We start from the raw sequence: 13,479 nt of genomic DNA on the forward strand, positions 1-13,479 counted from the left end.
TTGTAGTTGACAACTTTTTAATCCATCTGCTAAGCTTTGAGATAGCTAGGTTTAACAACTGGAGCCCTGCGAGAAAAGAATTCGAATGAAAACAAAACTACACATGGTTACAAAAATTATTACAGAAATTAGTACAGAAATAAAAATGTGTAAGACTCCGAAAAAGTTCTCAACAGAGAGTTTTTGAAAAAATCTGATATCTCTGACAATATTAATTTTTGTTAACTTCGTCACTTTTCTGGCAGACAGGTATCGCTTCAACTTATCGTTGTATAGAACCAGTGCGGATTTTCTTTCTTGTAGTTTATAATTTTTTGATAGCTGTTCTAGTTTTTGAGCTATACTGAAATTGAAATTGCAGATAAGGAGGGAGCCTTCCCTACCTGCTCTCTTCGGATTCCTTTAAAGACAAATATCTCAAACTACATGAGAAATATCAAACAGTACCTAACAGCTAAAATTTGACAACCCTGCTCCTTTCCACATTTCAGTTCCGGGAGAATATCTCTTCAGACATTCGAAAATAAACCAAAATATTCAGATATTCAAAAAATCCTTGAAAGAAACACATCGGGGGGTATCCTTTTTGTTTACTTCCAAAACAGAAAAACATAAAGTTCGCGGAGTCCGGAGAGCAGTTCAACATAGTCTAGACACAACGAAATTAGTTTCGAAACGAATTGGTTTACGAACACTTCAAAATCTCTCTTAAACTATACTGGACCAGAAATGGGACCCCGGTGGCGCTTTTTAATCTTTGAGTGAGGTGGGGGGACGTGTGAATATTATGAATAAATTGTACCCGGGAAACAAGAAAATATTAAATTCAGGATATTTTGACCTATTTTTATTGTTGAACAGAGAAAAAACAAAAGGAAAAAGACAACTGATGAACATCGTATCGGATAACAATTTGATTGATGCTCCCTCCGTCAAAACATACCAATGACACTTTTTCAGTTATTTTTTTCTTTTTGAAGTTATGAACACTAGAGATGGCTCATGTTGGTCAAAGTTTAAGAATTAAAAATTAATATAGCTTTGAAAAAATCTCACCGTATTTGTGATTGTCACATTTTGGCAGTGTTGTTTGATTTGTAATAGGAATCTAGATCTTTATTTTTGTTGCTTGAAAGGTACATCCCTTTGAAGATAAGCAACAAAAACTGTGGAGAAGGAAGAGACACAGAGCAGTCAGAAACCCTTTAAATGCGCGTATCTCAAAAGCTAAAAAAGCTATCAAAAAGATATCAACTACAAAAATAGAGGTCAAGGTTTGAAATGCACAAAACAACAAAAAGTTTTGAAACAGGACTTTTCGTAACTGAGTTAAAGATCAAAATTTCAAAATTTCAAAATTTCAAAATTTCAAAATTGCAATAAACAAAAATTTTGATTACCTGCGGCCGAGTTACAGTGTTTCAAAAAAATGATATTGGAAAAAGGAGATTTTCTCACAAAAGTTTTGTTATAAACAATTTCAAAAAACTTTTAAAGGTGTTTTACTAAAGTAACTAACATATTTGTATTAAATATCACAATCTTCTTCAAAAGTTTTTTAAATGTTTGATTTTCAATGAAAGTTCGAATCCTTTTTGACCAGATTTCCCAGAAAATCCGGACAGAGAGTAAAAATACCTTTTCAGCGAAAAAACTGGGAGCAAACGTTTTACAAGCTCAACACGGCTCACTGTCTCATCTTATACCACCTACCCACCCATCCATCAGTTTTCCGTACCACATAATTATGTGTTCTCGATGAATACACCCACCCGTTTTCAGTTATTTATTAGTTCTAGCTTCTCGCGTCTTCTTCTATTCTTTTTGTTATACACGCATAATTTCTGAACATATAATTTCTGAAGAAACGACCTACCGACCAACACGCAATATCAGAAATTTGAAAATTTCGAGGACCAAAGTAGAAAAAAGGGGGAAGAAAAAGGAGAGTATTTTACTCTTTTTTCGGATGAGATGAGCACTCTCACTTTCTTTTTTTGGGAAGACTCGAAAATGTGAAAATGAGCACAAGAATCTCTTTTTTCGTTCTCTCATCTCTTAAATGAGCGAAAAAGGAACGAAGATTTTTCAGGGAGAACTACAAACTACAGAATCGCAAGGAAATTTAATTTTTAAGTTCCTTATTTGAGGTTTTCGACGTTTCCTTATTGCCACCATCATCGGGAACCTTTTTTGACGGAGATGTTGATGACGTGGATGGTTGGTTCAAAGGAGCCAAATTTAATTGAGTGTCGTTTGCAAATGGTGGGAGGAAGAGGGAAGATGAGATGAGACAAAGAAGGTTGGCGAATATTTTCAAAGAAAATCTGCTTTGGAATTTATATTTCGGGAAAAAAAAAGTGATGTTTGGATATGGGGAATTATAATGGGGGAAAAGCTGGGTTCTGGTAGGGGGAAATCCAGAAATGATTTCAGTTGTAAAATTCCTGATTTCAAAGGTAAAAAACAGGCTTGCAACGGGTCGGGCTGAAAAAAATTATTCCGGCCCGGAAGTTCAGTACTGAAAAAAGCCTTTTTTCGAGAATTCCCCGAATTTTTTGGAGTAGGTTTTAGAAGTTTCTGAGGAATTTACATTACAAATATGGATGGATTTCAGAAAAAATTGGATTTCAAAAAGTTCAAAAACTCTAACTCGAGTGCTGAAACCGAATTTTGCAAGTCTGGTAAATAAAATAATACCGATACACCTTTTTGAAAGCACAAACATTAAAATTAATGTTTTTTGAGAGGGTATTACACTAAGAAAATGTTGGAAAAGTAAATCTAGTAGTGACTGATTTCAAAGTAATTCATTACATAATTACCACCCTTTCTGCTGGTCAAAATCGTGAGTCTACTCAAAGAATCCCTCGATGACCTGAATCTCATCAGTCCTGGCTTTCTCCTCTAAGATCCTTTTTCAAATTTGACATTTTACGGTATTGGGAACCCTCATACATCATTTTCCAATTTCACTGGAAAAAAGCAAATTTTAAATTGGCACCAAAAATCCCACGAATAATTTATCGTTTTCCTTTTTTTTTCACACTCAATTTACCAAAAAAGCGCAACAAATTCGTGTTCAGCAGATTCAAAAGTGCTGGAGGGAAGGTAGCAAAACAAAATTAAAAACCAATTTTCGGTTAGTAGTAAAAAAATAGTTTTTGCATGTTATGCTACCTTGTGAATAGGTCCATTATGTGAGGGGATTGAATTTTTTGAAAAACAAGATAAAAATTACAAAGCTGCATAGTTCCATGACGTTCTTTTGTTATGCTTTCAAAAAAAAATCACTTCCAGTTTTTCAACAAAAAATACCGATTTTTCTGACTCGTGAATGGATTAACGTCACCAAATGCGCCAAAAAGGGTACTCATTAATGCGCTAACCAAATGAATAACTACTTTTTATATAATGTTTCACAGATTAAACGAAAGATCATCCTGTCGGTAATCTCCGTGTCCTTCATGAGACGGGAACTAACTACACCGAAAAAAATGTTTCATGAATTTTTTCAGACGATGATGGAGGAAAAAAGGATGGATAGGGGGTGGAAGAGATGCGCCCAAAAAAGTTATGAATAAATTAATGTCATTCAAAAAGTTTCAGGCATTTCTCTTATATGTAGGTCAAATGATGGGCGTGACTTGGCACGGAAATAAACATAGCCATGTCACGCATCTGCAAACTTTGTTTTGTCCTCATTTGGAATGTTAATCAAGAGGCAATGTTGCGTCTGCGGATCTATGTCAAAACTTTGAAATTGTAGTTTTCTAGCCTACTTTTTTCAAATAACAATCCTTGATCTTGTGCTCGAAAGTTGAAAACCAGAAACGTTTTTTTTCACATTTATATATTTCCAATGTCATGTGTTCCGTCGGGAGGAGCAGCGATAAAGGGAAAAAAGGAAAAAAAGTTGTTTTGGAGGAAACTTGCAAGATGAAGACAAGACATAGGAATATGATTGAACTTGTACTTTTACATTTTTTGAGTATTTTGTTTTGACAATTCTACGAAGAAATAAGATTTTTAGGTTATACTTTGTGTTTTCGAAAAGCATGACTAGTGGGCGGGACTCAGTAGACCTTTGCTACTTTGCAACATGATGTTACTTCTCTATTCTTGACTTAGAACTATGCAAGTGCGCTCAAACGATGAATATTAGGTCTTTATAAAGTTTCTCAGAAAACTGGAATTCAATTGAGCGCACATTCACAATCACAGTGCGGAGATTAAAAGTGGTATAAATATTATTTTTAGAGATTTCTTCCATTATGAGAGAGCGCGATTGTCAGAACATCGTGAAACTAATCAACTAAGTGAAAACTAACTGCGCACTTGAAGTAGGTGGTTTCAAATTTTTGTGCAGTGCGAAGAATCTATTAAAGCAATCAACGCATATACAAAAAAGGATAACAAACGACTAAATCCTTTTGCGATCAGTGGTCTCATTTTTGAACATCGAGATGAAAAAACCAAAATACTATTTGTCCATTTTTTCCCAACCTGTCATTATTTTTATTACTCATCGTCACAAAACTCTTTAGAAGATTAAATCAGAACCTTCAAAAACTTCAATGACAAAAAAAATTAGTTCAATAGTCCAGTGAGGTACGAAAAGTGAAAAAAGAGCGGTTAATTTTAAATGAGAGGGTCTCGGTTGAGCTATTGAATTGAACTTTTTTGACATATGTACATACAAACTTTTGACTTGTTTTTCTGAGAAAAGTTTGCAGAAAAGATTGTTGGAAAGCCCAAAAGTATGAGAGCACATACGAGAATGCAGCCTTTCATTAGTAGATCAAAAGAATATAGAAGTTGGTACTGTAGGTGTGCAATCCTTTTCTGGTAGATCAAAAGATGAATGGCGAGAGATCACAGAATTACAGAAGAAAGATTCAATTAAGTTAGTCCAGGGCTACTATTGTAACTCTTGAAACATTAAAATCACACCACTTCAATTATACATACATAACTTGAACTAACCTTAACCAACCTGATCTTCATTTGATAAACATCTATCATAGTGGAATCTTTTGATTTCACAAGATCTCGGAGCAGAAAAAGTGACAAAAATAGTAACCAAAAGGAACCTTTTTATAAGAAACTGTGCGCTTTGGACGCCGAAATAGTTCTTGGAAAGTTACGAAGAAATTGTTGTCAAACTAGCCGACCAGATTGATTAATTGTGGAAGCTGAGAGATAGGTATGAGGGAAAAATGACTCATTCGGATAAGAAGAACATCACAGATTCTTTGGTGGAACTCAATCTGAGGACACGGCTTGATTAATTGACGGTAGGTGAGAGATAGGCGCATGATATTGTGAACAGAGGATGAGGAACGTGTGTCTTGAGTTTGAGGGAAGAAACAGCAAAAAAGTTTCAGAAGCTGATATAGCCCAACCTTTATAACAGAAGTTTAATAGAATCGTGAAATATGAGGGTTTCAGGGAGCAGAAATGAACAGGAAATGGGTTAAAGGAAGCTGCTTCTTGACAACTAGTGACCGACGGAATAGGGAAAATCGGAGATTGGAAACCAAGCAGCTAGATGATAAAAGTGATTTACAGGTGTCAGCCAATTAGGCCCTGATCCTAATTATCTGTTGGGCAGTGATGTTGTATCAAACTTGTCGAAGATCTGGACTGGACTTGAGAATTCCGGTTTCCGTCATCACGGTATTTTTTACGAAGGTCGGATATTATTTAGAAGTATATCTAGTATGAAAATCTCCGCAAACATATGTTTTGTTGACTAATGATATTTACTGGGAATTTTTCACAAGTCGATAAGGGAATTACTTGCCAGTGGTCCAAACTTTGACCTCGTTTTTCTCCAATACCTGGATTCGAAGGTAAAAACTGAATAAATATTTGAAATCAGCGTGATTTCCGCTTTCCAATGAAGTATGTCATGTACCATAACCCCACGGTCACTCATTGGTATTCCCTAGTTTGGCTCCAAGTATTTAGGATGATATGGCCAATATTGCGTACTGGCAATGATAATTTTCAAGTCATCCTCAAAGCTTTCAGAAAACATTATAACAATAAAAAAGTGATATTTTCTGATTTATAAAAAACACAAAAAATAAAAGTAGACCAGTTTGAAAGCCACGAAAATGTTTGAGGATGTCATCCGAAATTATAACTAACCACCAGTTGTTTCTCTTTTTTCCTACTTTTTCGTTTAACTTTTGTGCATTTTCCCCCTCGTCGGCGTCGCTCCAATTAACATAATGTTTCGACGTCGAAAACCAGATGTAGACTAGAAGGAAACTCACCGAACAAATGGCTATATTACTCCAGATGTTTTGAAGAGAGAAAATGGGGGAAAATGCTCTGGAAATTGTGATGAGGCATAAATACTAATAATATGTGTGTGCAAAAACAGAATACGAGGAAGAAAAGAAAATAGGACGTAGAAAAGGAATGGTAGAAAATTAATCCAGGAAGTCAATATTAATCCAGGGGAAAGTAACAATGAGAGAATATTTATAAGAATAGAAAAGAAGCTCATAAAAAAGCAGTGGAACCCAATAAAACAGAAGGAAAATCGTGTTTGAAATGTGATATTTCATGCGAGATACGATGTCGGGAAACAGCAAAAAGAGAGGTAGGAGGGGGCGACGGCTTCCAGTCGAACACCATCGAAATTTATGGGTACTAGAATCGGAATGACTAGTGGCGCATAAGAATAAAAAAGAGACGCGGGCTCCGTGAAGTAGATATACTTGTGTTGAAGATGAAAGAAAGGGAATATTCATAAGTGCAAACAAAATGTATAATGAAAATACATTTTTGTGGTGTTTTAAAGAAGAGATCGGAAGTCTGGAGTCCTAAAGATGAAACTGAAGATTCAGTTTCATCATGTAACACTGAAAAAAAGCAAATGAAAATAACAGACTTTAGAGGTGTCAGAATGTTATGCACTGTGTATTCCCACCTGGTCCACCTTACGATAAGGATCTACCATATTTTCTGCTGTGCACATAAGAAAGAGGAAATCGTCAGAATATACACTCTCTGCGTTCGACAATCTTCCAATGAGGATGTTTGGCACCGTGGTTCCGAGAATCCCCACAGCTTGCGGAAGCTCTACCTAATACAGCAATCGTTCATTACCAACAGCTTTGATGGGAAGAAGACCTAACTACTGTTAATAAAGTTATTGTTCCTCTCCTCCCTTCTACTCCTCTCGCAATTTTTATGCGCCACGGGCTCATCGTCCCCCTAACCTGTCGCAACAAACTGAGCTATTTCAGAATTGCGTTCTTGTTTTTTTTCAAGAAAAAAAGTGGTGAGTAACAAGTTGGAGACCACATGAACATCACAAAAGAGGGACCATATTTGTAATCGTCGAGTTGCATAAAATGTCACGAAGTTGCATAATATGTAGCTATTAAAAAGTTGTGTACATTCGACATGGAGATCCAGCACCATTCAAAAATCCGTCCATCATCATCTCGATAAACGGAAAAGCTACACTGGCCAATAAAATACCAACAGATGAGCTTCTCAGTCTTCAGTTATCGGTACAGCCTAATTTTTTCCAAATTTCAGTTATATGTAACTGCTCTCAATAAATTGAACATTTCTTGAAGCATTCCAGTTCTTATCTCCGTTTCCTTCGGAAAGATCTATCGTAGTTTCTGTAACCTTTCAATTTCTTTTTTTCATACTTGCAACGGGCCGGGCCGGAACTTTTTTGAATTTTTTCCCAAAAACGTCGAATTTTTGACTATACTTCAGAATTCAATCAAAAGCTAGTTATGCGTCAAAAATTGAATTTTTTAATGTAAAATTTCAAAAAAATCCAAACATTTTGGTAAAAAATGGGTACCTTTTTTTGAAGCCGGGCCGGGCCTTGAAAATTTTCTACCGGGCCTTCGGGCCTTGCCGGGCCGGGCCGAAAATTTGCAAGTATGCTTTTTTTCTTATCCTTTTTATATTTTTTTTACAATCTCTTTTTGACAAAATGAGATCTTCCGTCTCCAATCTCATTCACATCCCCTCTTCTTTCCTAAATTCCAAAATCTCCAACTTCTTCTACTTCCCAACCAAAAACTTCTTCCTTCCACAATATCTCATGTTTTTCTTTCCTGTTCTACTAAAGAATCCGTCAAAACGTATATAAACTATTCGTCGATTCATTTCATTCTTTTCGCCCTCCCATCTCAATCCATTCAAATATATTTATGCGGAAATTGACCATTTTAAGGGGAGAAACGACTGAGGGGTGTTCGAAACGTAAAAAGAGTTGACGTGTTTCGATTTCCATCCGTGACATGTCTGCGTCTCCTCTTGACAGATGTACTATTTCCGGAGACCCGGAAGACTGCCCTTGAGTTGAACACAATCTGAGAGCGTGGCTTCTCGTCACCTTTTGTTAATTGTCTGTAGGTGTATGTGGGTATGTGTCAACGAGATGTAAAGTTGATTGGAATGGAATCTGTAGAGAGGGGAGGGAGGGGCGATTTGCTTTATTCATACGGTCATGCTAATTAGTAGAATGCATTCTAATTCAAAAATCTGCCGGGAGGAGGGAATCGAGATTTCATAATTAGTGAATTGTCTTCTGAGATATAAAGAACGACAAGTTTGAGACCTACGGGACGACAAGTTTGAGACCTAGGTTCTGCAGAAACTTTTCCACTTTGATCAAATTACTGTAACTGTGCCTCTAAAGTAGGATGATATGGGAACACTATGAAATTGTCACAATAAAAAAAAACATTATTTTCAAGTCGGTGATTCTAGATGGTATTCTAAGAAAGTTCTGACTTGCCGAAAAGCAAAAAAAGCAAATTTAAAAAGACTTTGCTGTTCCCCAAACCAAAACGTGTCATAACTTTGTCAATGCGATGATTGTGCAACTTAAGCTGTCATAAATAAAATATCCATAGCCCAAAACGCCTGTGAAGCCTTATATTATCTTCTTGCATTCATGAATTCTCCATTACTGTAGCGCTGTGATAGTCAGAAACTATTTTACATTTTTTGTGTATTCCAGCCACGGCATGTGGAACGTGGCACAAAACATGAGAACGGAAAACTCGTGGTCATGAGATGATCAGAGGAAACTATTTGTATGAATGCCAGAGGCAAACTTGCAAGGGGCTGGGCCGATTTGAGATTTTTCGGCGGCCCGGGCCCCGGGTTTCAGCACAAAAATTAGAAAATTAGAAGTTTTAGCAAAAAAGTAGAATTTTTTACTTTGTTTTTAAAAATTGGTAAAAACTCAAGAGTACACATGTTTTGTGCATATTTTTTGAATCCGGGCCGAGATTTTGCAAATCTGGCCAGAGCCTGTCAGCAAAAATTAAATTTCCCTCACTTTTCTCCTTCCAGCCTCTAAATCACTTTCGCTTGCCCATCCCAACAAACTGGTAGCATATACTTTCTAATCTCGCAAAACAATCAAAGCCATACATCTCTTCGTCGTATTCTTCTGGAGTGTGAATAGCCTTCATAAAAATCACCAGAAGAGCGAGCATTCATTTCGTTTTCCCCTTCAATACTGAATCACTTTCCAATCTGTCATTGAGCACGTGTATCCGTTTTCTTCTTCTTCTTGGCCTCAAGCAAGTGGCAGTTGGTGGCAAATTACTTCTCAACATAAAAAAAGTGATATTAATTAGCCTTGGAGCCTGGAGAGGGGGAAGATGCTCAGCATGAGGTGAAATATGAACATGAACAGATTGGAGAGGAGTGGAGAAAAAGAGATCCACTTGATAATTTATTCGTTTTGGAAAAAAGACGGAGAAGACTGTGGGTCACGCTTGACATCCGATATATTTATGATACTTTGTTCACACTAAAAAACGAGGAGACGGTGGTTGTTCGGTTCGACAAAAAAAGGACATGATCAGATAATCGAAAACAAGTGTTGACACTCTGAATTCTTGGGAATGTTGAAAAATAGCTGGATGAACGTGTGTCATCTGACTATTTGAATGTTTTGTAAGCTTTCTCCCTTTTACGTATTCAGGCTTTAAAGACACATAACTCCAAAGCTAGAAAGGGTATCAAAATATTGTCAACTTCACAAACGTAGACAAAGGTTTCTTCTATTCAGTGTTAAAGTTTGAAATCTATCAGTATTGCTTCCCTGCTCCCTCATACGTACTTTCAGCGTCCTGTCTTTCAGAGGAGTTATCAAATAGTTGTCAACTACAATAATGAAGGTCTAGGTTTGACAAATACAAAAATAAATTGTATTCTAAAAGTTGAGCAATTTCTCAACAAAAAAACGAGGTTGTAAATCCTGTATCTCCGTGAAATCCTGCATCTTTCATGTCTTTTTCATGGCAAGAACTTGTTTATTTATTTATTTTTTTAAATTCAAGTTTTTTCAAAATAAATGCAGTTGGTAAGAACAGTAACCTGAACCCAAGTTTTATTCACATGACTCTGTCAGAATCTCGTGCTACATTACAGTGCTACAAACTGAACCTTTTTTTTTTAATTTAAAAAGCAAGTAAGATAGAAGAACACCTGACACTGCAACATCTCGCCCAACCGCCTTGATTAATCGGCGGAATGCTGAGAAATAGGTGTTTTATCACGTCAAATTGTAAATTCGGGAGAATGAGTCATTAAAAAAAGTAGAAAACCTGAAAATGATACATGTTTCATACGAAATCTCAGAAAAAACGAGAGACGCTTTAAATTATGTGATGTACCCTACAATTATTCCTTGCTTGTTTCATTTTTTGACCCAGCTCTGCAATCCCGCTCTACCACCTTAGAGTATCGGATGCCAACATCCTTGTGTCCTACAACTCTTCTTTTCCCAATTCAATTTCGAAAATGGCGCCAATTCATCATCGTACAAGCTCCTCCTCCACCTTCTTGCCTTCGCTAAAGCCTCCGAATGTCGATTGGTCCACGCACTGTCCTATGACCACGCCCCTTTTGGGACCAAGTACACCAGCACTTTTGACGTTTCCCGCCTCGTTCGTCAAGATGCCGAAAGAGCAGTATATGTGCCAGTTGTGTGCGAATCATGGGATTTTCAATCAGCCAAAGAAGGGACACAAACAGAAATGCCCATATCGCACGTGCCCGTGGGTTCTTTTTTCATAATTCATTGCTTTCATAATTCATAAGGTTTTGTGTTTATATAAAACTAGGTATTAGTTGGTTTTTGGGTTTCCTGTAAGTTTTCAATGTTTTTTGCTTACGGCAAACTTCAAAAGTGTCTGATTGCCTGAAACACTACCCCTGATTAAAAAAATTGTGCAAATCACATCCAGCCCTCTATTTTTGTATTTCACAACTTTTTGTGCCGTCGATAATTTTTTTAAAGAGAGCTTCCATAAAAAATTTGTAAACTATTTACAAAATGGAGATCAGAACTGTTTATACAAGTTCCAATCTTTTAAAAGATGAGACAATTTAGAACCTTGAAGAGATTGTCAAAATTTAGTAATTTTCGAAAATTTTTGAGAATAAAGAAAAGTTTCCAAAATTTGACATTTTTTGAAAGTATTGGCTTAGATTAAGGGTTTATTAATTCAAAGGTGTGTGTGACAGATTTGAAGAAGTTTAAGAATAGTTACGGTATCCCCTGAAGCCGAAGAGAGCGTTTTCCGAGTGAGATCCGCCAGCTAGGCCTCCTCCGATTCTTTCGAAATGTTTGTCCTTCAAATTACTTATTCTGATTATAAGATTTTTCTCGAATTACCATTTTTCAATTCATTTTCCTCCGCTACCGTCTAAAACAGGCATCCCGATGTAAGCTGAAAGCTGAAAGTTCTGTCAAGCATCTTCTGGTCTCACCCTTAGAAAACAGTCAGAAAAAATGACAGAACAATCTAAACATTTTTATATTTTCACATAATTCCAGATGCTCCCTGTGCGCCCTTAACACCAAACGTCGAGCGCTCGATCAAATCGAACGTCAGCTGAAACATACCAATGAGCCAATGGTAGCGCATACACCCACGTCAATGACCAGTCCGCAACCAGGTATTTTTTGTTTCTTATTAGTTTTCTTGAGAACTTCTAAGAGATTCCAAAAAATAATTCTAAAAGATCAACCTGTCTCCTCTTTTCTCTCCCATTTTTCTCGTCTCCGTGCTTGTTCGTCATTCACCTTTTCTCCCCCCATTCTCTCCCCACTCAAACACTCAATTTCCAATCAAATAAAAAGTGTGTTTGAGGTGGCTATCCGTGCCGCAAGACCTCTAGCAGCAGTAGCAGCAAAAAGTGTCGTTACGGACCATAAATTTGTCGGGTGTTTATTGGCGAGAACCAATTGATATGAGTCCTTCTCTCCTCTCTCTCTTCTTTTCATTTTCTCCGAGATCTTGATTTTTTGAAAATTGAAGAGAGAGAGAGACACTCGCGGGGATGTCCGTTCCCATGCTTATCGCTCGACAAGTCAATTTTTCAACTTGAATACAACACATGGATGATGGGATAGAAAGGGATGACAGGAGGAGAAGGATACGGTAGATAGGTGGATGAGGGAGACAGGTGGATGAAGTAAATTGAAATATTGTTTGACAGAGTGTTTCAGAATGTCAGTTGTCTCCGACGATACCAAAACAGGCGCCGAATAATCCGACGTGTGGAAAGGATACGTTCAGGAATAGGTGAGTATTGGGAATCTTTTTTGTATACTTGCCAACCGCGCCGGCGCGTAACTTGTTTGAAACTGAGTTTCATGAACTAAAAAATACACCAAAATATAGATCTCGGCGAGATCTATGTCTGTGACTCACTACGGACCAAATGGCTTTCACGCGCGCAGGGAAAACTGCAAAAAACGTGAAAATGACCAAAAAACGATTCCAGTCCTGTCCGAGGTACACTACCAACTAGCCGGTCCTCCCGAAAAAAATTTATTGCAAGCCAGCTGAAACATAAACTGTTATGAAAATTCTAATAATTTCTAATGTTCTGCACTACAATTCCTGAAGTGATCTGCTCTCTTTTCAGCATATCCACCAGTAACAACATGGCGTTCACCGTCCAACTCCCAGCTACAATCACCAAGAGAGAACTGAAAGTAATCCATTTCTACAAGTTTTCTTTTTAAAAACTTTCATCCATTTCCAGCTACTCCGCCGAGACGAGACCCCGCTCCAAAACCCTCTGAAACGGTCCTTCCCAAAAACGCTGGACGACGCGCTTGAATCAATGAAGAAAGAGAAAATGAGCAGTATCTTTCATTCAGCGGAGATGTTGGCCATCGGAGAATCCACTAATTCACTTATCTAGTCATTGAGTTTTGTTCTAAAATGTATATTATTGATTGATGGAGGTCAACAATGGCATCTAGACATTTTTGACCTCCGTGAGTACTGTAGCAAAGTTACAGTTATTTTATTTTTTCCATTCGAGCTTCCCCCTCTTTCCTTTCGGTTTTCTTTTCCATGCTTTTTCCTTTATTAAATAAAAAAACTTTCTTCAATTTTTGAAATTCAACTTTGCTCACCGAGCACATCCGGTCTGGAAAGAAAAATCCGA

At 37.1% G+C, this 13,479-nt stretch overlaps 1 protein-coding gene across 1 annotated transcript; it reads left to right on the plus strand.

The window, feature by feature from the left end:
• Window positions 1-10,812: 10,812 nt before the first annotated feature.
• Window positions 10,813-13,230, plus strand: GCK72_016456 (uncharacterized protein; the record flags this gene model as incomplete). Its single annotated transcript, XM_003101397.2, has 5 exons — window positions 10,813-11,069; window positions 11,852-11,973; window positions 12,527-12,602; window positions 12,949-13,018; window positions 13,069-13,230. The coding sequence occupies 5 exons, from the start codon at window positions 10,813-10,815 to the stop codon at window positions 13,228-13,230; spliced, it is 687 nt and encodes a 228-aa protein (XP_003101445.1).
• Between the last annotated feature and the right edge of the window lie 249 nt (window positions 13,231-13,479).

The sequence above is a fragment of the Caenorhabditis remanei genome, chromosome V, assembly GCF_010183535.1.
Source record: "Caenorhabditis remanei strain PX506 chromosome V, whole genome shotgun sequence".
NCBI lineage: Eukaryota > Metazoa > Nematoda > Chromadorea > Rhabditida > Rhabditidae > Caenorhabditis > Caenorhabditis remanei.